The sequence below is a fragment of the Macrotis lagotis genome, chromosome 2 (assembly GCF_037893015.1).
Source record: "Macrotis lagotis isolate mMagLag1 chromosome 2, bilby.v1.9.chrom.fasta, whole genome shotgun sequence".
Taxonomy (NCBI): Eukaryota; Metazoa; Chordata; class Mammalia; order Peramelemorphia; family Peramelidae; genus Macrotis; species Macrotis lagotis.
The window spans coordinates 176,525,489-176,548,529 of NC_133659.1; the positions used below are offsets into that span (position 1 = coordinate 176,525,489).

Sequence of the window (23,041 nt, forward strand, 5' to 3'; positions counted from 1 at the left end):
TCTTTACCAAACCTTCAGTGAACTGTGGTATTACTAGAGCTTAACACAGTGCCTTGCAGTCTATATGTGCTTAAAATGTTTGTGAAATAGAAATTAATTATTGCTATTTTATCATGATAGTCTATGTAGATCAAGCATCTACATAATAATACCACAGAATAATAATTGCCCAGATCTGGCTCCTTGCCTTGCTCCTGCAGCCTATAGAAAAGCAGGCTGTCATTTCATCAATAGGAAGTGTAGCATATAGGCTTTGGTCACAAGGTGGTGCTACTATCAGTCCACTGACCAAATATCTTCATCACAGTTTAGTGTGCATGCACTGGCTTTCTGAGAGATCACAGTATTCTTACTGCTCCACTGAGTTTACAAACCACTTGAGTTCTCCCATCCCATCCCATCCCAGCTTATCCTATCCAAGGCTACAATCCCAAATGACTAAATTAGGAAACTTCTTACCTCTGCTCTCAGGTCCCTTGAGAAGTCAAAAATTGAATGTGAAAAAGCCTTTGGTTTCAAATGATTAACAGGATTCACAATTTTGCTATAAAAAATTGGCATATAGAACAACTATAAAGCAAGTACCTCACTTAATTGTCTCATTCTCTAATTCCTTCAACCATCCTCATGGCTCAGGACATGGAAAGAAAGATTTCTGGTGGTGGGGGGGAGGAGACGGGGGAAAGGAGTTTCATGTTATAAATTAACCAGGATTAGCAAGCAAACAGAACATGAGCAAAGATTTGACAGTGGTAACTTCCTGCTCCATCTTAGAGTAGCTTGGGTTTCAAGGTAACTGCCTGTCCCATTTAGTCTTGCTTTGGTATGGCTTCAGGTTGCTAATGTTTCATATTCTTAAAATCCTGTTTTTTTATTGGCTCTAAATCTCTACAATGACCACAGCAACTCTCAAGGATATATGCCAATACTTCTATCATATCATCCAACATGAACTGAAACTTCTAAATAGTTCAGTGGCCATGATGAGATCCATAAATAAGTTTCTCCAGGCTCTTTGCCCTTCTAATTACTTATAAGCTCAGAAATCTTTCTTTTTATGGCCTCAAGGAAAGAATGGCAAGGATTGAATCAGAAGTTTCTTCAAGGTCAAAGGCTTCTTAATATATATACATATATATATATTCAAATTATCTTAATTTTCTTGTCTTCAGAAAGTAATGGACCTACTTGACCATTTTTATGCTTCAACCCAGTTTGATCTATTTATTCTTTATATGATCTACTCTGTCAAACATAGATTTTGTCATTCTTGGTTGTTTGAATAAAGAAGAAAAACATTTTTAGGAAGGGAAGGTAGGAAATCTCATCCAAAGCAATACCATCAGGGTTCCTATTGTCACTTTAGTGAAACTGATTTCAACTTTTATGACCAACAGCTCTATCTGGAAGGCAGGGAACTACTTCTGCTCTAATACTTTACTCCTTCCTGGAAGGGAACCCATTCAACGCTCAGTCAATCTGCTCATTGCAATTATATAGAACAATAAATCTTCAAACCAAATTCATTTAGGACTGCTTGTTGCAAGTCAGCAAACATTTATTAAGTACTTAATTATGTATCAGACTCTGTACTGACTACTAGAGATTCAAAAACAGCAAAAAAGTCCCTCCCCTTAATGGTTCACACTTTAATGGGGTGGCATATGGAAAAATATAAGCATAAAGTACATGAAATCTCAAAGGGAAGATTCTAGCAGTAGTTTAGACCAAGAAAGGTGCCCTCTGCAGGTGTGTGTGTGTGTGTGTGTGTGTGTGTGTGTGTGTGTGTGTGTGTGTATTTCTTTCCAGAAAGGATATTATATCTGGCTTGTAGAATTTGTGGAGGGGAGTAAAGTGTAAGGATATCGGAAAAGTAGAAAGGCTCTGGTCAGGAAGGCTTTTAAAAACTTAGGAAGGTCATAGGATTGTATATTTGGGGAAGAGAGACAGATAAAGAGAGAGAGAGAGAGAGAGACAGACAGACAGACAGACAGACAGACAGAGACAGAGAGATGGAGGGAGAGACAGAGACAGCGGGCAGACAAACAGGAGGCAAGTGAGTAGAAGCTAGATTAGGGTAGGAAGAAATTTATTTGAGGCAGAGTTAGAGAAGTTTAAAGGAAGCTGGAACTGAAATGCTAAGCTACTTCATTTAGTATGTCAAGTTTCTTCTGGTATTTTGGCCCTGTATTTTTCTCACTTGTAGATCAATTGTTCTCTCTTCCTTGAAGCAATATATCAGTGTTGCCTGGCATAGTAGAAAGTACATTTGCTTTATAATTAGAATATCTGCATTGCACAGAATATCTGTACTGACTCTGATGCTTACTATTGTTCAGCCATTTTCTGGCTGTATCCAAGTCTTCATAGTTCCATTTGAGGTTTTCTTGGAAAAGATACTTGGAGAGGTTTGACATTCCCTTCTTCAGTTCATTTTACAGATGAGGAAACTGAGGCAAACAGGGTTAAGTGACTTGTCCTGGATTATATAACTAATAAGAATTTGAGATCAAATATGAATTCAGGAAGATGAATCCAGGAAGCGTACTCTATGCCTTTGATCATCTTGAATAAGCCACTCAAATATTCTGGGCCTCAGTTTCTTTGTCTATAAATTTAATAACACTATGGACCTATGCCTATATGATTTTTGAGGATCCTTATGGCTTGGATTGGGGGAAGAAGGGTAGCACTTAGAGAGAGCAGTAGGTATGGAGTCAGGAAGATTGGAGTTTGAATTTTAACATAAAAATTGTATGATCTGGGGCAAAGTTTCTTATCTTCTCTCAGTTTCCTTATCTATAAAATCAGGTAGTTGGACTTGGTGACCTTTGAAATCTCTTTTGACTTTAAATCTATGATTCAATGATTTCAAACTCTAGATCTTGTTCATCCTAGATATAGTTAATTTAACTACTAATAGGTATCATTTTTTAGTATTATACCATTGAATCAAGGAAATAGCATAAGAACTTTTTCTCAAGGATAGAACCAAAATATGTTCTTCTACGTAGTTAAAAACATGAATCAGCTAATTATCATAGAGCAAATCTCTTGGTTGTATTTCCAGAGAGGAAAATCAAGAACTAATCACTCTAGATGACAGCGACCTTGGAGTCAGGATGGGAGTTTGAATCTGGCCTCCGACACTTGAGATTTACTCACTTGGGCAAGTCACTTAACCCTATTATCTCGAATCCAGAGCTATCTCCATTCATCTTGGTTCATATCTGGCCACTGGATTCAGATGGCTATGGAAAAGAAAGTGAGGCTGGTGACTTAGCACAGCTCCCCTTTACTCATGTCCAATTCATGTGCTCATCATGGCATCACCTCCCTGATAGAGACTGAAGGCCAAACAAGTCAGTCTTATAAATATTTCATACTGTTCCTGTAGATTTGGTTATAGTTTTGAACTTGCTCAATTAGAAACTAGCTCCAAAGTGGTCCCTAATATTGACTCAGAAGCCAGAACTATGTCACTCAGTTCAGGTATAGAGTCAGAGCAACCTTGATATAACCAAAGAGAGTACTTTGGTTTGCACAGTCAACACTGGTTCCTCAGGGCTAACATCTGGTAATAGGTCTAATCTCTAACATTAAGTACCTATTTTTATGCTTCCTGAAATCGGATGTTCAACCTGTATCTATATGCTACCTGTATCTTCCAGTTTAGGCTCTTTCCCAACCTCCCATGGCAAACTTCTCTTCCAAACTTTCCTCTTTTCTATTGATGGCACCACCATCCCTCCAGTTTCCAAAATACTCAGCCTCAGCTTTATGCTGAACTCTTCACTCTCCCTCACTGCACATATCAATAGGTTGTCAAATCTTGTCCTTTCTACCCTCCTTACATCAATTGCAATCAACCCCTTCTCTCCACTCACACAGCTACCACTTGAATTTAGATCCTTATCATCTCTTACCTAGATTATTGCCTCAGTCTCCTAATAGATCTTGCTGCATCAGTTCTCTCCCCATTCTAGTACATCCTCCACATTGTTGCCAAAGTAATTTTGCTTATTCACAGCTCTGATCATATGGCCTTCTTACTCAACCAACAGCATTGACTTCGTATTGCTTGAAAAAAATGTAAACTCTTCTATTTAGCTTTTAAAACTTTATAGAAATTGACCCCAAACTATCTTTACAGTTTCAATGGACATTATTCATTTTTCTAAATATTAATCACTTATGGCTATAACTAAATCCTTGATATTCTTATGTGCATACATACATATATGATTTTTTTCTAAATTTAAACACAAAATAAAAGAAATGTTTGTAGGTAGATTATACATGAAATCATTGTTCTCTCCTATAGACTTTATTTTCTTATTAAGCATATAATATTACATATCTACATATAAAACACATATGCATGTGTATATCATATATATGTGTATGTGTGAAACAACATCCCTCCAAAAATATATTTTGTATGTGTTTGTTTATGATTATATATAAATACATTCCTCCAAATAGTAAAAGGAATTTAAAAGTGATCATGGCACATCATTTTACCTGGTTTATCATACCTTTCTCAAGTCCAGGAAAGTCATAATGACATTTCCAATACTATATTGCTATGAACAAAGACAAGTGTCATTTTCAGTAAATCAAAAGGCTATTAAATAGAAGGGGGAATTTGATTTGTACATTTGACCCTAGAAAGCATTTGTAGATGGGTGGGATTCAGTGTGATATTAAGACTTCTTAATGATCAGAGCTTTCCAAAAGTGGAATAAGCTGAAGTGAGGTGATGAGTTTCCTATTCCTAAAAGTCTTTAAGTTGGATGACTCCCTTTTAAGAATTTTTGCAGAGAGAATTCCAGTTCAGTTTTAGGTTTGGACTAGATCCCATCTCATATCTCCTCTAAATCTGTAATTCTAAGAGTTGTTAGGAGGGTTGAAGAGGAATTCTAAAAATCATTCTTAAAAGATAAATTTCAGAAAAGCAAATCACTTAATTGACAAGTATTTAGTAAGTGCTTGCTATTTTTAAGGAACCACACAAAGTAAAGTTGTTAATTAACTGACACTGACAGATACATGACTTTTAGTATCCCTCTTTTTTGTATTAACTCTTTCAATAATATGAATTACTTGTATATGGTGTCCCCAAAGTCTTAGTATTTGGAACTTAAAATTGCATGAAGACTTTCTAGACACCTTGTATTTCAGATTTCTAGTTACATCACTATAATAATGATTTGTTTTTATGATGAGTTTCTTTGAAATTACCTCTGAAATGTTAAACTATTTTGATGCTCAGAAATACACTTTAAATCTGCTAGTAATATTTTTATCCACATAGTTTGGGTTACAAACATCACAAAAGTTTTGGCTAAAAGCAATGAAATATTCATTGAAATAGATTCTTCAGATCCTTTGAAACCAATTTCACTATTCTCTTTTTTTTTTTTTTGCAAGGCAATGAGGTTATGTGACTTGCCCAAGGCTACACAGCTAGGTAATTATTAAGTGTCTGAGGCCAGATTTGAACTCAGGTACTTGTGACTCCAGGGCCTGTCCTCTATCCATTGAGCCACCTAGCTGCCCCGAGTTTCACTGTTCTTAACACTACATATCACATGTATAAGATCAAGACATAAAGAAAATAATCAATAAACATTTGATTTCCTATTATGTGTCCATTATCAGATCTACTATGTTGCCATATTTAAGCACTATAATGAATATAGAACATGATTATTTTTGAGGGTAAGGGATATCTTGTTTTTAATTGTATCTCTAGTGATTAGCATAATATATAGAGCTTAATTTCTGTGTGTCTGCCTCCCTCCTCTTTCTGTTTTTTCTCACTGTTTTTCTGATCACATTTCCACTGACTAGAAGAGCTAAAAAATAGGAAAAATTAAAAAAGATTAAGAGAATTGAATGACTTTGTAAGTTGCATTGTAGAACTATTATTAGTTTTTGAAATATCATGGAGAATGAGAAAGAAATCAGTAGATTGAGCAAATGTCTTAATTTCTCAATAGATGAATTCCAGATATTACACATGATTGAACCTAATCTGATACCTGGCAAAATTCTGCTTTAAAAAAAAAGTAATTGATTTGAAGGAACTTAGAAAACGAAGGGATAGTTACCAGGGGGTGAATATTGGTTCAATGAGATTCAGTCATGCCAAACTCATTTAACTTCCTTTTTAGATAAGTATACTGGAATGGTAGAGAGGAAGTATAGCATAGTGAATAGTGAGCTAATCTCCAAGCCAGGAAGGTTTGTATTTAAGGACTGGCTCTTGCATACTAATGGTATGACTCTGGGCAAGTCCCATCCTCTCAGTGCTCTAAACAACTCTTTAAGATGCTCAGTTGCAAGGAAAGTGCTGACCTGCATTAGCAGGGACATTTTCTCATATGGGCATCCTTTATCCCAGGACAGTAACTTTCAGTCCCAGGGGTGTATTGGTGTGGTGTTGCCAAGGCAACTGCAGGTAAGACTTGAAAGTCAATAAATTTAGCATCTTTTTTAGGGGTAAATTAATCAAATGTTTGACCAAATATAGTTATCAAATAATGTTATAAATATCCAAAGGGACCTGGGCAGGAAAAAAAAGATTCCCCTACCCTTGTTTCAGATCAATTAAATCATAAGTCTATTCCCTATCCTATAAGGATGGTAAATAAGGGGGATTAGATAGATACAATATATCTTGGTTCCATCAAACCATTTGACAGTTTATTTTAAAATAATCTTGTGGACAAGATTGAGAAACGTCAGATGCATGAGAGTATCTCTGCATGGGATTTGTGACTAGTTAAGCAAATGTATTTAAATTGTAGCTTAATAAAATTTCTCTCAGGGTAGAAAAAATGCTTCACAGGACTCTGTTCTTGGCTTCATCCTATTCCTTACTGTTACTTATGTAATAGGGACTGACCAATAAGCTCAGCCCTTATAATTATATGCAGTGTGCTTTGCTGATATGGTCCCCATTTGGACTTGAATGTATTCATTAGTCATTCATTAAGCATTTTTAAGCATCTGTTAGTCACCAGGCATTGTGTATGAATGCAGGTATAGTTCCTGCTACACCTACCATATGAAAAAAGAGAAGTCTTTTTGTTTAGCTGCTGTGCCTAAACCAGGAGTACATTTAAAAAGACACTAACCAGTCAAAGGTGGGTGCTCCTTTTTCCTATTTGGATATTGTTCTGTAAGAGACAAGTTACTAGGATCCTCTGAGTTGGGGTAGAGCCCTGGGCTCTCCTTCTTCTCCTGGTGACAAAAAGATAAGACTGCAAGGTCCTACTGTTTCTGTGTTTTGTCTATTCATTCCTGTTTAGATATTTGGTATATCTTAGAATACTTAGAGAGAAATGTAGCCAGTCTAGCTCAGGGATCCCAACTCATCAGTGAGAGTCTAGATCACTAATTACATTATTAAAAGGTATGATTCTGTGATTAAGATAAAAGCAAATGTGTGTTTAGCAAATTACCAGATGAAAACAATCAGAATGAGATAGCCAAAGCATTTAATGAAAGATTTAATGATTTATATATGTATATATGTATATATATATATATATATTTGTGTGTATGTGTGTGTTCATGTGGGTGTATGTATATATGTACAAGTTCAATATGTGTCATCAGAGTATTACAGACACTAAAGGAACGATAGAGTATTACATTTCAATACTTAAGGGACCTGTTATTTCATTAGCATGAGTATGTTCTTCACTAGTGCATATGATAAACTCTCCATATCTTGTGCTTGGTTCTTGGGATCTGTAATGGTTCAATGGTAATGAGATGCAAGAGGAAAACTTTAATAGAGAAATAACATCTTATGCTTAATTAATAAAGCTAAAATTACCTTACTAGCCTAGCTCCCTTTTCCTTATAACTTCCATCTTCATGGCTTAGGTCATTCAATTTTTATCAAAAGTTTTTAGTTTTCTTGACAGCAGTATTCCCTATATGCATATCTCACTACCATTGAACTTTAAATTGCGTCCATTTTTCCTACAGATACTATGAGGATACATAAAGAAATAGGTTTATGTGAGAAAATGTTCTATAACTACTGTTACTATGTCATTAGTAAATGTCTTAGCTAGGAGCTAATTGTGACTACATGCTGACTGTTAATGGAAGCACACTAGTGGGGAAATATGAATTATAGTTTTTTGACTACAGTTTCATGGAATGCCCTCTAGAAACTTGGAGAACAGTAGTTACTCTCTGGGGATTGAACCCATAAGCAGGAGTACAAATTGAAAGAGTACCCTAGAGGGGATTCTACATATATCTTGTGTGTGCATGTGCACATAAATACATAGGGTATCCCAAAAGATTTACTGAAGTCTTTAGTTTTAATAGTTATTTAACTTAATAGCTATTTCTATGAAGTCTTAAGCTTTAATAGCTTTTAAATTTAATAGCTATTAAAGCTTAAGATTGCACTAAGGCTTTGGGGACACTCTAAAAACTTGAATGCAACAAAGATCTATGATTTCATAAATAATCTCTCCTATAAAGTACTAGTAGACAGTCTTTGAGAATTTTTCTTCTTACATACTGATGAGCCTCTTCAAACTTAGCCAGGCCTTTCCTTGGATGACAGAAATCCATCATTGCATCTATACTCAAAGATTGTCTTTGTAGGGCCTCCTGGAGTACATGATCCTTGGCAGAATCTTGAAGAACATTTTCACTGTGATGAGAAAAGGAGTAGAACTTTGGACTTTGGTAGAAGATTTAATATACTTGTACATAAGATTATCCTTTTATGTCTCATGATGTGGCAGAAACCCTGAACTTTAGAAAGTCTTGCCAGCAGACAGCTCTGACTACCAATTTGGAAAGACTTTAACTCCAAGACAAATCATTCAACTGTCATCCAGGAATTACTCTAGTTAAATTCCAAGAGACTTGTTCATCACTGGGTTGGCCTTAGAGTTCTAAATTCTTCAGCCAAATCAACTTTTAAAAGCAATGATTAGGTAAATAGAGAGATTGTGACATTATTTTAAAAAATAATACAGTATATATATATATATATGTATATATATATATATATATATATATACTTCTACATATATCAGATAACTTTAACATTATCTATCATTCATTCCTCTAACAACACTCTTGAGTCTAAAGCATAGACTGGCATAATTCTGAGGAATAATTATTTGCATGTTTCTTTTGGGGAGAAACAAAAGATGCAGCGACATTTAGGTCAGGAGCAAAGGAGTCACTGGCATAAGAAATCGATGGTGGTTTAGAAAACAGACTCACAGTGGGATATAAACCCTTGGGAAGGGGCTTGGCAAAGAGTATGGGAGGTATTGGCTATAAAATTATGAGCAGAAGAAGAATCCTAGGATTCATTTGGATGAAGCTCTCAATCATTCAGCATAGTGCTTAGCAGCCATAAAAAAATAAGCAAACAAAAGTCTACAGATCCTTTCCAGAGGTAATGAAAAGAAACTAGAACACATTATTCTAGCCTAGATAAATGTTGCAGTGTCTGGAAGTGTTACCAAAGTTCCTGGCAGAAAGGGCAATTTAGTAATAGGGAGTGTAGGAAAGGTGATCAGCAGCCATATGGGGACTTTTGCCTTCAAGCACCCTAAAATGATTATAGAGTATTAGAAAATGAATATCAATAGAGCGAGAAAACCTCACTGGTTAGAGCCTGAAGGAAGCTCACAGCTAAGGCAGAACCTGTCCTGCCTTTTCAGCTATATAATAGATTTAAATTCAGACTGAGCTCAATGGAGAAGCAAGAAGAGGAATCACAGAAGCATCTTGACCCTGCAGTAAGAACAAGGAGCAAAACGTCTCTTCCAAAAGCCTGGCCACACAATGAAATTTATTAAAAGCCATTTTCTTCCTTACCAGCCAACCAATGTGGACCAGGCACTAACATTCTTTCTGACTTATTTCATTAACATTTCTTTCTGTTCCTGGAGCAGTCTGAGCTCTGGGGAATCTCCCCTCCCCTTCCCTCCCCCCCTACCCCAAAGTGGGCATTGACTAGGAGCCAGGGTGTTGTCTGCAGAAAGAGAAATTGCAAAACCACAAATCGTAGAAAATCATCACTGCCAAAAAAACGAAAGGAACACACAATATCACGGTACCTCTTAAAAAGCAATTGCTCGTTTTACAGCCCTCGGGATAATTCAGGTTTGCTTGGCAATGCTCTCACCCATACCACCCAGAAGACAACTCTCTTCCACCAGAAGCAGTGGTCCCGATGAATATATTTAGTTGAAAAGAAACAAGACACTTGGATGAAAACATTTCTCGGGGCCTGTTTGGGGATTGCAGGACCTTTGTCTTTGTCTGTTGGACTGCATTCATTTTGCAGCCCCTAGAGTCATGGAGTCTAGCCTCAGAGTGCAAGTTACTGTCACTGAACAGAAGGAGTGCCTCCACCAGCAGTAGCTAGAATATGGGTGGAGATCATTTTTCATGGTTACAGATGGATTCTATTCAAGCGGAGTGGGGTCATATGCATAGCATACATCTCCCAGTCTATTAACGTAGTTTCTTGTGCCCTCTGCTATAGATCATAAACTGCTGGAATAGAATTGAGCTTTCACAAATTCTACTTCAACCTCCAGATTTTACAGAGGAAGAAACTGAGGTCAAAGGAAGTTAAAATGATTTGACTATAACTTACATAGGGAGGAAGCAATAGAGCTGGGATTCCAACCCGGATTCTGAATTGAAATTCATTGCCTTTTCCATTAGTTACTCTGCCTCTTGGACTGCTAGATGGCACAGTGGGTAGAATGTTGAGTCTGGCATCATCCTCCTTCCTCAGAAGCTTACTAAATATGTGTCCCCAGGCAAGTCACTCAACCTGATTTGCCTCAGTTTCCTCTTCTGTAAGATGAGTTGGAGAAAGAAATGACAAACTATTCCAGTATTTTTGCCTAGAAAATCCCAAATGGGATCAGAAAAGGTCAAACAAGAATGTGAAATGACTGAACCACATCAACTTTGCCTTTTATAGAAACTATTTTAAAATAATCTTCTGTTTTGATTAGGTTGCCTTTGGGTCTTTTTTGTGGTTCCAACCACACTGAGTGTGGTTCAAGTTGTGGTTCAAGACTCTGAAGGGTTGACCTGAAAGACTCACACCAATCACTTGTGATTAGATTATTTCATTGTCCCAAAGACTGAATCACTCTGATTTGAATCAGCAAACATGTGTTCACAGCTGACTTGTAAACAGCAGATCCAATCAAGATCTAATACACAACTGATCAATGTTATCTGGTAGACTATTCAAGCAGATTTCCTTTCAGATTGGTTGGAAATTACAGAATGAGTTGCACACAGGGATAGGGATTCACAAGTCTATGTGCAACAACTTAGTGAACAATAGGGGCATCATTCATGTTTGCTGTTGTTTCAAGAAGCTGGCTGCATAGGAGGTAAAAGTCTGGACATAAAGTCAGGAAGACTTAAGAATTCTTTCTCAGACATTAACTGTGTAACCTTAGGCAAGTCATTAAACCCATTTTAGCCTTAGTTTTCTCAACCATAAAAAGGGAATGATAATATCATCTATTGTTATGAGTAATTACTTTCAGAATATATATATGTATATGTATATATGAATGCAAATATATGCACATTTCCAACTGTATACACATGTATACATTGGGTGCTTCAAAAGTCTTAGTGCAGTTTTAAGCTTTAAGAGTTTAATATATGATCACTTTAATTACATAGGCAAAACATACATACACACATATGTGTGTACATATATATGTAATTTTACGAATTCTAAAGAGCTATGTTAATTATCATCATCATAATCCACTGCTCAAATAAAACAAATTCAAGGCTAGACTCCAAAGACAGCCATAGTAATTTTCAGGGAGAAGAACTGGAAGGCACTTTTAATTGAAACCCTAGTAAGGAGACAGCCAATTCAACATTTATATTCTTATGTATTTATCTATTCCTAAATGCTTGCTTTTTATCTCATCTAAATTTCCCTTATTCATGTATTATATTCTAAATCTAAGCATTTTTTCCTCTTTAGTGTTATGACTTTTCTGAACCTATATAAATGTTATCATAAGAGTTCAGACATGGGAACAAGGGATCAAGCCAACTAGAGTAACTCCCTCCTTAGCAGCATTCATTCACTGTTGAAGAGGCAGAAAATCAAGGTCAATAGTAAACATTTAGGTAACAAAGCACTCTTGGCAAAACGAAAAACCAGGGTTTGCTAATAAACTCCAAGACAGCCCTATTGACAGAAACTGTTTAAAACATCCATATGGCTTGATAAAACAATAAAGTCCCCCAATAATATGTGCTGAGATTGGCATTTAAAGGATCTAGTAAATAGAGAAGTCTCTCAAATTAAGTTTAAGGGACTTTAAGCCTTATAAAGAACTGGGATTTTTCTATGGGAAATATAGCTTGTGGGATTTGAAGGCAGTCCCTAAATGTAGAATACTGAAGGAAAAAAATGAAGATAAATAAAACCAGTGTTGGTTTTCCAAAGAGAAATCTTTTGTTATATAACAGGGTCATTTTTTATTTAAGAGGGATCTGTGTGCAGAAGATTCTTTATATTTTTAAGGGGAAATAGCTCTAGCTTTGAGGTGTTAAAATTTGATGTCTGGCAACAGCTTTGATTCTCAGAAACCAACAACAAACATGATCTTGGGAAATTAATAGTGTGCTTTGGCTGGTATTTAGATGAACTTTTTCTTCTCAGATCCTCAAAGAAGAGTGTGTTCAATTTCAGAGAGTTTTCCAATTTGGAATATTTCACATTAAGTGGGTTAACACCTTTGGACCCCAATGGACCCAATGATGCCAAGCTAAACACTCCAACACCTGCTGAGCATGTCTAGGTAAGATGGGCAGAATGTCTTCCTGGTGTACCATCTGAGTAACTCAGCTGTTTTTAAATTAAAAATCTTTTAGAGACAATTAGTTTTCTGTCATTTTGGGATATCATTATCATTCATTTCCTTTTATGAAAAAAGTCATTTTAATTCATAAAAGTAGAAATGACCTACACAAGCTGCTTTACAGTCTTATAAATTCCAGGCCTCAGAACAAGTGTGATTTTTTTTTTGAGACTATGGAATGGGGCAACTTTGGTTGGGCTGTTTGAGGATCTGAGAACCATGGAATAGCAACCCTTGAGATACAACACTGCTTTCCCCATGGCTTTGTAAAAATAGCTGTAAAAATACAAACAATTATATCAAATTACTGAAGAAGATGTAGCTTGTATCTCCATAATGCAGAGGCTTTAAAAGTGAAACAACAAAACAAAACAAACAATAAGACAAACATATATATAATATATATTTATATGTAAAATATATATGTGTCTGTATGTATTTATATATGCATCTATAAACATGTGTATGAGTATATGTGAAAATAGCCTAAGAAAAGCTGCTGTGTGTATAAGCCATCAAAATGATTGTCTAGCATTTTTATTTTTTAATCCTATTGCTTTTGTGGAGTATTTAAACCATCCCTTAAAACTCCCCCCACAAAAGAAGACAGATGAAATCTTCTGCTTTTTAAAATAGTCCACTTTTAAAAAATCCATAGAAACGCATATATGTCTGACAATTTCCCACCAAGACCATGTTCGTTCATCTAGGACATCAAGAGACAGGAATGTTAGTTAGAAGTCTTGTCAGGTTAGGACTCTTGAAAACAGAGAAGACAACTGCATACAATTTCAAAGAAGGAACAAATGTACTTACATTTTGCTGCAGGTGAAATGTCGATCTTTAATGTGTAGATTCTAAAAACCAAAGAGAAAGAGAAAAAGAGAACATGATTTAAAAAACAAATAAGTGAATTGTAATGACTTTGGAATGAATGTGTATCTCTTGGTTGAGAAAATAGAAGCTCATAATGAGGAACTCAAGTGACCAACACAGCATGGATATTCAAGAAGCCAGATTTCTACAAGGACAAAAAATTCTTTGAGGATTGTTGTCTCCTGGAAAAATGATTATCTTGATAAGCAATGATATTATTCTCCATTATACTTAAAGTAACTGAAGTAATTTTTAAAAATTGAGAAATGAAAAGTCTTTGCATCATCATATATCCAAGACAGTATGTAAAAGAAAGGAATAAATTGTTGGGTTTTACATATAAATATATATATATATATATGTATATACACTTTTATATACATATGTCTTTATATATATATATATGTATGTATGTAAAGATGTATGTTTATATGTGAGTATTTCTCCATTCAAGTTTTCAGACTCTCGGAAATCTATGCACAGAACCATGGTGGGGGATGGGATTCATAGATCACCTGTTAAAGGGTAGATTGATCATATTAAAATGGATAATTTCCCATATTTAGTATTAAGATATTGTTTAGTATTAGACTGAAAACCCACAAGGGCTGCAAATTTGGACCTTCAACTCTCAGTTTTGCAAGGGGGAGATCAAGCTCTAGGACATACTCAAATCATCATACCATTTAAACTCACTTGAGATTTTTTTCCTGAAAAAAACTGAATGAAACTGAGAAGGATTTAAGAATTTAGAGTCAGAGTATCCAGTTTTAAATACCAAATATGCCATTTACTAACTGTGTGACTTTGAGCAAGTTATAATTATCCCTTCCATATAACACTTTCATCAAGGCATTTTCAATATATTGTGAGTCAGTATAAAATTAAATAGGAAATATTTTTTTTTAAGTTTTGCAGAAAACCCAGTTGACACACAAAGGCAAGCAGATGAGAGAAAAAAGTTCAGAAACTCTGAAATGTATAAAATACATATACTGTATTGCATAATATCAACATAAATTTTACAATATGGAATGTAAACACTCCATTAAAGAAAACGAAAAATTTAGACTTCTGTGATACAAAGGGAAGGCCAAAATATTTTATACAGATTTTCCTGATTGCAAAAGCACTGCACCTTTAAACCCCATGATGTGAAAGGGATAATGTATTTGAGCTAGAAAGTTCAGGTACATTACTTAATACAAATCTTTTTTTTTTAGGCATTTGAAATCCAAAAGAGCAAGGTATTTTTAATTCATATGCCATAACTCTTTCTATATCTTTGCTATTGGTATTTCTTCATATTCTTAAGACTTCAGATACTGAAAGAAATAAAACACATGGTTCTACTCATAAAACCAGATGCATCAAATGATGCAATTGCTTAAACATTTTATACTTTTGTTGCATATAAGAGGAAATACTCCAACATTTATTTATTTTGGGTCATTTCTTTGACCATATCAGTCTTTTCCCCTTGGAACATCAGTGCAATTTGTCAACACTTATAAAAGCCTATGAATAATGTACTTATAGAGTAAAATAAAAGTTTAACATTGCAAATAATTTTTACTGCTTTATAAATTACTTTAAAATTTTTCAAATTTAGTTTGACTGTTATTATAATGTGGTATCACTATTGATAAAATGTCTAAGATACTCTCTGATGAATAGATTTTTTAATTAATTAGGAATATCCCCTCTAACTCATTCAATGATGAACTTTCAGATAGGTGATTCAATAATATAAATGCTACAATCATAATACATGAAGCATAGAAAGAGTAATCCTTATCTCATTTCAGAAATAAGTCCATCGTGGACTATCTAAAAGGTAATGAGTAATGTAGTTTTTATAATGCACTGATTGTTTCTTCTCAACAAGTGCTTTTCAAGCATTGTGAGAATGCTTGAAAAGAGTTAAATATTACTACGCCACGATCTTTTCCCAACATATATTCCCATATTTCCAAGATAAATTCTATTTCATCTTTTCTTTTTTCCTTCCTTCCTCCCTTTCTTTCTTTCTTTCCTTCTTTCTTTCTTCCCTCCCTTCCTTCCCTCCTTCTTTCCTTCTTCCCTCCTCTCTTCCTTCCTTCCTTTCCTTCCCTCCCTTCCTCCCTTCCTTCCTTCCTTCTTTCCTTCCTTCCTTCCTTCCTTCCTTCCTTCCTTCCTTCCTTCCTTCCTTCCTTCCTTCCTTCCTTCCTTCCTTCCTTCTTTCTTGAATTTTGTTTGAGTCAATGCTTAGAAACATTTGAGTAACTTCTCTTTTACATTAGAAGAATAAGAGAAGATCATTGGTATTATTGGCTGTTGATGTCATGGTGTTACAATTGGAAGAAACCTACCCACAAAATGTACATGGAATAAATCCTTTGTTTAATAAAATAATGCCACATAATTGATTCTTAGATAAGTAATGAAATATCTTCATTTTTACCTAAAAATTGAAAGGAATTCAAATCTATTTCATAATAATTTTTGTCTAACATCTTCACTGTGGAATCTATTTTTATTACAAATTATTAGAAGACATTTATTCCTGATGTATTCATAATGGTCAATGAGCAACAACTACCTTGCAAGGCATGGTGTAAATTTATCCAGCATATGTCAAACAAGTCAGACAAATCTGTCCTAAAATTCTGGTTGGCAATTAATATTAAAAATAAATACTTGTTTAATTTTATTTGGGAAAAGATGATACTAGAGATAATATCATTGTACCTACATATATAGTATTGGAGTTTGTGAACCATTACTCAATAATGTCTACAATGTAAACTGCAACAATTATTTCACATCCTTTGATTTTTCTTAAGATATTCAAAGCAAAAGTGAAGCATAATTGGATTATTTATCATAACTAAAGAGGAAGTAATGAAGACATGTTGGTCACTGCATTAAAATCTACAGCGAAGTTTATAATGACCCTGACTTCATACCAGTGTAAGTGATCCATGTCTGGAATTATTATGAATACTCTTTAACCAAATTCACATTCCAGAGGAGAACAATTTAGAGTAAAAATTAAATTCTATCCTATTTTAAAATAAGAATAAGATAGGAATAAATTGTCTTGACCAAATGGCAAGGTCTATTCAGTGAAGGCAACAAATAAGAGCTGTCTCATGGGTATTTTATCTTTTCTGTTGCTTTTTAAATTCAATATTATTTTATTTTCATTTGTAGATTCTCTCCCTTCCTTTTGCCCATTGCTAAGAAAAGAAATATAAAATGCATTACAAATGAAAAGTTGTACAAATTTTTTTTTCACATTAGCCATATTCAGGTAGGAGGAGGAGAACAGAGAAAAATAAAGAGGGAAAAAAATCTGCTTTAATCTGTACTTTGAATCAATCAGTTTTCTCTCTGGAAGTGGGTCATGTTTTTCATCAGGAGTTCTTGAGAATTTTGGTGGGCCACTGAATTGATCAGTTACTAATCCTTTCACAGTTCATTATCTTTTTACAGTATTGCTGTTGTGTAAATTGTTCTCTGGTGCTGTTCCCATCTCATCAGTTCACATAAATCTTTTTTTGTATAAGTTCATATGTCTTCCTCTGTATCATTTCTTATAGCAAAACAGTATTCTGTTAATTTGTATATCATAATTTATTTAGTCATTCTCTAGTTTATCCCCATAAACTGGGGGTCCCTTCAGTTTCCACCACAAAGGCAGCTATAAATATTTTTTTTGCATGTATGAGTAGTTTCCTTTGATTTTTTTTTTGTAATAAAGGGTACATAGCTTTTTGGATATAGTTCCAATTTATTCTCCAGGATGTTTGGACTAGTTCATAGTACTATTTTCTCCCATTTGACATTTTCCTTTTCTATTATCTGTGTCAATCTGATTTGTATGAGGGGGAATCTCAGAATTGTTACAATTTGCATTTCCTTAATTATTATGACTTAGAGTATATTTATGACTACTGATAGCTTTGATTTCTTTCTTTGAAAACTGCTTATTTATATCACTTGTCCATTAGTTGGAGAATATCTGTTATTCTTATAAATTTAGCTTGGTTTCCTATATATTTGAAAAACCTTTATCAGGAAAACTTGCTGTAAAGATTTTCCCCCTACCCTGTTTCTTGATTTTATTTAAATTTTAGATGTATCAGTTTTGTTTGGACAAATTTTTTTCCATTTTATGCCCTAAAAATTATTTCACTTTACTTCTCATAAACTTATCTTTTATTTGTTCATAAACTCTTCCCCATTCATAGATATGATGGGTATTTTTTTGTTTATAGTTTTCCTAATATTGAACAAGCTGACATAAATCCACCTTAATCATCTTTATATTATATTATTGTAATCTCCTTGCTTAATTTTTATTTAAAATTTTTGCATCGATACCCATTGAAGAAACTGGTCTACAATTTTCTTTCTTTGTTTTGGTTCTCTCAGATTTAGTTATAAAGAACTTATTTGTGTCATGGATAGAATTTGGTAGGATTACTTTACCTATTTTTTCAAATAGTTTATGTAGTACTAGAACTAATTATTCTTTAAATGTTTGTTAGAATTGACTTGAAAAAATCTTCTTGTCTCGGTTTGGTGTTTTTTTTCTTAAGGAGCTCATTTACTGGCTTGTTCAATTTCTTTTTCTAAGATAGGATTATTTAAGTATTCTGTTTCCTTGTTCTAATGATTTGGCTAACTTATGTTTTGGTAGATATCTATCCATTTCATCTATATTGTTTATTTAATTGCACTGTATTGCATTGTATTGTATTTTCTACAGTGTTCTAGATATTGGCCTTATTACCAGCTGGATAACATATACATAAGTGATTCCTAGTAAATGAACTTAATAATACATATTTTCTTTCTCTTCTCTGTGAAAGTGCACTTTATTTTTTCCAATGCAAGCTCATTTTATTATTTCTTTATATTTATATTTAAACATTATATATGTCTATTGATTTGAGTTCCTTAATAAAACAAAACTGAGTTTTACTGTATTGTGTGTAACTACCTTGCAAAGAAGCAGTGGATAGCTCTTTAGCAAGGAGATTGCAATAATATAATATAAAGATGATTAAGATGGATTTATGTCAGCCCTCTAGAAATGGTTCAATATTAGGAAAAGTATAAAACTATAGCTCCTCCTCTTAACTTTCTCCAAGGGAAACTTTGAGTCCTGCCAGGAAAGAAAGCAGGTGTTTGGGGCCAGAGGATAGTCACTGTTCTCCTCAGAAAAGGGGAAATAAGAATATTGTTAATCGGGGAGATGCCAGCTAAAGGTCTTTATAGTTATTTTATAGCTATTTCTTAATGAGGAAGCAGGGTCCTAAGCTCCATTTGCATTTTAAGGTAATAGTCTTTGTTCAAACGAGATACAAATCATTACCAAAAGATATTACAGTTTTACCTTGTGGTATAACTTTTCATCCTACTATCTCTTTTTTCTTTGCCTCATGGATTAAAAAATACACTGTCAATATACAGCTTGGTTCTTCAAAATGTTCTTAAAGTTCAATTCTTATTGTCTATTTTCCTGAGCTTTATTTTCCTCAGCTGTAAAATGAAGAGGCTTTAAGTAGAAGGCCTCTGCAGTATCTTTAGATTTTTGATCTTATTAGAAATTCAATTTAATTACTATTTATTTAGCAACCACTGCACACTAGGCATTGGGCTGATAGCTGAGAATACAAAAAAGCAAAAGAAAAAAAATTCTGACCCTCAAGGAACTTCATGAGGGTAAATGATATATCAACAGATGAGTGAAAACAAAGTACATACAACATCCAAAAGAAAGTATCTCAATATGGAAGTTTATTTGGGAAACTAAATTAAAAACTAAGTGAATACTTTCAAGCCTAGTTGACTGTTGGTATCTTCTCTTTGAAGCCAGTGTTAGAATCATGTGTAGAAGAATTGTCCCCAATTTCTCTACAAGGCTTCTCTCTTTGGAGAAAGTCTCCTAGTAGAATCTGCATTTAAATAAAATAACTCCATTTGTTTATTTATTTGTTTGTTTGTTTGTTTTAGCTTTTACAAGGCAATGGGGTTAAGTGGCTTGCCCAAGGCTACACAACTAGGTAATTATTAAGTGTCTGAGGTCAGATTTGAACTCAGGTACTCCTGACTCCAGGGTCAGTGCTCTATCCACTGTGCCACCTAGCCACCCCAACCCCAGTTTATTAAAAAAAAAACCTAATAGTTGGTGTTAATCCCTCCTTTTAATACTCAAGGGCTTCTGCGTATTTCTTATTATAGAGGTGGACCTCCACTGGCTACATTTTATTTCCTTTTCTCTCAAGTTATTTGGAAAGTAGGTTCATAATGAATTTTCCTATACCCCACAATAAGATATGAAGAAATTCTTTAATCATATTGAGAGGATTAGAGAGCCTTGGCCATTGGATGAAAACAATGAACACCACACAAGAAACAACTATTGATTGACTAAGGAATCAATCATACCTCGTGAGGTTAAAGAATGAGTTTGGGTCAGCAGGGATACCAAGTTTTTGAGGAAGGTATCAGTCTTGGGTGGGAGTCTTTTATTTAATCTTTTCCCTTCCACATTTCCTCATTTACAAAATTACCTTGAAGTGGAATTAATTGACAGTTACTAGATATTACATCTAGAAAGTAGAGATATCCATGGCAGAAAGACATGATCCAGGAAGGAAGTAGCTTCTATGAATGGGACCTCTGAAAGGACAGAATAGATTCAACTATGGATCCATGACTGAATTAGTCTTGGAATTTGAAGACTGAACTGAAAAAAAAACTGCATAAGGGGGGGAAGAAAAGGATTTTCAGACTCTGTAAGACCAGAGTTATGAGTTATGAACTGGCGTGGACTATATATTCCTTAGATATGTAACTCAGACATTGTACTTAATTCATCACCCTCTCAATCCATGGGATATGCATTTGTGTAAGATTATACCTTGGGTTCACAAGGAGGGAGGTTTTGGTTGATTTTTTAATGCTATTTTGTTAAATGCCTTTGTTATGAGTATCATGTCAGCTAACTGATTGTTGATGGGAAACATTATAGTTAGGGGTTATGAGCTATAATGCTAGATATTCTTTATCCATAGAACCCTTTAGGGACTTAAATTTGTGCATTTAATTACAAGTTAGGAAGAGTAACCAAGAGGGAGTGCTCTCTCTCTCTCTCTCTCTCTCTCTCTCTCTCTCTCTCTCTCTCTCTGCATCTCTGTCTCCCCCCCCCCTCTCTCTCTCTATATATATATATATACCATTTTTTTTGCTAATAGCAATTCAGAATATATAGAGTTGTCATAAAGTTGAAACTTTTTAGATTCCTGTTTTCACATTACCAGTTTTTAGAACTATGATTAAGAATACAGGCATCTGAGATATATTCCACTGAAGGATCATAGGATCATAGACTGATATCAAAAGCTATAGAATCTGGGGCGGCTAGGTGGCACAGTGGATAGAGCACCGGCCCTGGAGTCAGGTGTACCTGGGTTCAAATCCAGTCTCATATACTTAATAATTACCTAGCTGTGTGGCCTTGGGCAGGCCACTTAACCCCATTTGCCTTGCAAAAACCTAAAAAAAAGCTATAGAATCAAACCTCCTCATTTTACAGATGAGAAAATTGAAGCTCAAGGACATACAAATAGCATATGGCAAAGCTTTTGAATTTAGTACTTTCTCTATTATATGCTGGAGTATATTGGCACAGATGATCTGACCCACAGGTGGAAATGGAATAGAAGACAGTATGACCTATAACCTCTAGAAAGTCCCTATTTCACTCCTGTGTGAATTAAAGGGAAGAGAACACAGGCCCTGAAAGAGGGACACTACAATTATGGGACTGTGGGAGAGTTTCGTGAATGGAATAGGCCAACAAAGGATACTGAAATAAGTTATGTGAATGATAGTCCTTATGAGAACAAAACATGAACCTCTGTCTCCCCTTCCCTATTCCTCAATGTGAATTTGCTATATTCCCCTATTAGTTTCAGTCCTGCCAAGTTTTGCATCAGTGGAAAGAGTTGGAACGATGATTGATTGGAGATGGGGAGCTAGGGTTGTTTATACATGTATTGTTATTTCGCAATTTTAGACATTATGAAGTTAACCAGGCACCTTAAGATGTTATTCTGAGAGCTAGAGAATCTTCCCATGGGTAAAGCATCTACTTTAGCCAACACATAAAGGAGTAAAAGTTTGTTCCTGGATTCATACTCTAATAATACCTTCTTGTTCCTCTCTCCTCTAACCCTGTCCTGAGGTTCATGGAGGAGCTTGTTAACTAGGTTAATGTTTATATATCACAGAGCAATCACATATCCCTGTCTTTGGCCTGACTTAACTACTCCCTGCAGTCTTGATGGAGAACATAGGTATAGGAGCAAAGGGAGCACTACAATCTCTGCTCATAATTTTTAGAGGAAAAGAGTCTAACAGGTGGTCTGAGCTAATTTCTTTCTTTTGTCCAATCCTATAAAAAAGGGCTATCTCAGTATTAATGTGAGAGTCAATGATTTCTTAAGAATATAATATCTAGTCCTGAACTAGTTCTGATTCATGCCTACCTCATTCACACCAGTCAATTAGTTTACTTAACCTTTTGACTACTGTAATGCAGAGAAAGCTCTAGAGATCAAAAGACTAAACTTGGAGAAGTAAATATCTGGGTCTGAATTCTACTTTGAGCATTAACATCTACGTAACCCTAAACCTCTTTTGAGATTCAGTGTCTATTGAAAAATGGAGAGTAATGTTTTTGATAATATTTCAATGAATTTGGTTTCCTTTATAATTCTATGCATTTTGTCTATTTAAAAACATATTTCAGAGAAAGTGTCCATAGGCTCTATTAGATTTCCATAAGGATCCATTATATAAAAGAAGAAAAAGATTAAAAATCCTAGACAAAGATGACTACTGGTGTGGTAGTATGGTCACTGAATTTTTCATGACTGAGCAAATTAAGTGGATTAATTGTCAAATTATGAAATTTCAGAGTTGAGGACCTTCTAAATCTTCTAGTACCTCCCACTTCATGGACATCATTTCATTCCACACCCTTTATGATATATAGATGACAATAGCATTTATTCTAAACAGACCTTTAATTTCCAAGGAAAAAATTAATGGTATATAATGTAGTCCCCCCCCCAAATTGGGACAGGCCAATAGAGATATTGTCTACTATTATGAATTCTGTCAGAAATCAGTAAATGGTATTGAAAATTCTTCAGAAATCATGTATCCTTCTACTT

General features: G+C 34.6%; 1 protein-coding gene across 4 annotated transcripts in view; it reads right to left on the minus strand.

Moving 5' to 3' along the window:
* Nucleotides 1-23,041, minus strand: part of ANKFN1 (ankyrin repeat and fibronectin type III domain containing 1) — a 503,865-nt gene that overhangs the window by 320,292 nt on the left and 160,532 nt on the right. For all 4 annotated transcript variants that reach the window (XM_074223663.1, XM_074223664.1, XM_074223666.1 and 1 more), the window contains one exon: nt 13,746-13,786. In XM_074223663.1, the coding sequence (XP_074079764.1) occupies nt 13,746-13,786 (41 nt within the window). The remainder of the gene's footprint in view (nt 1-13,745; nt 13,787-23,041) is intronic.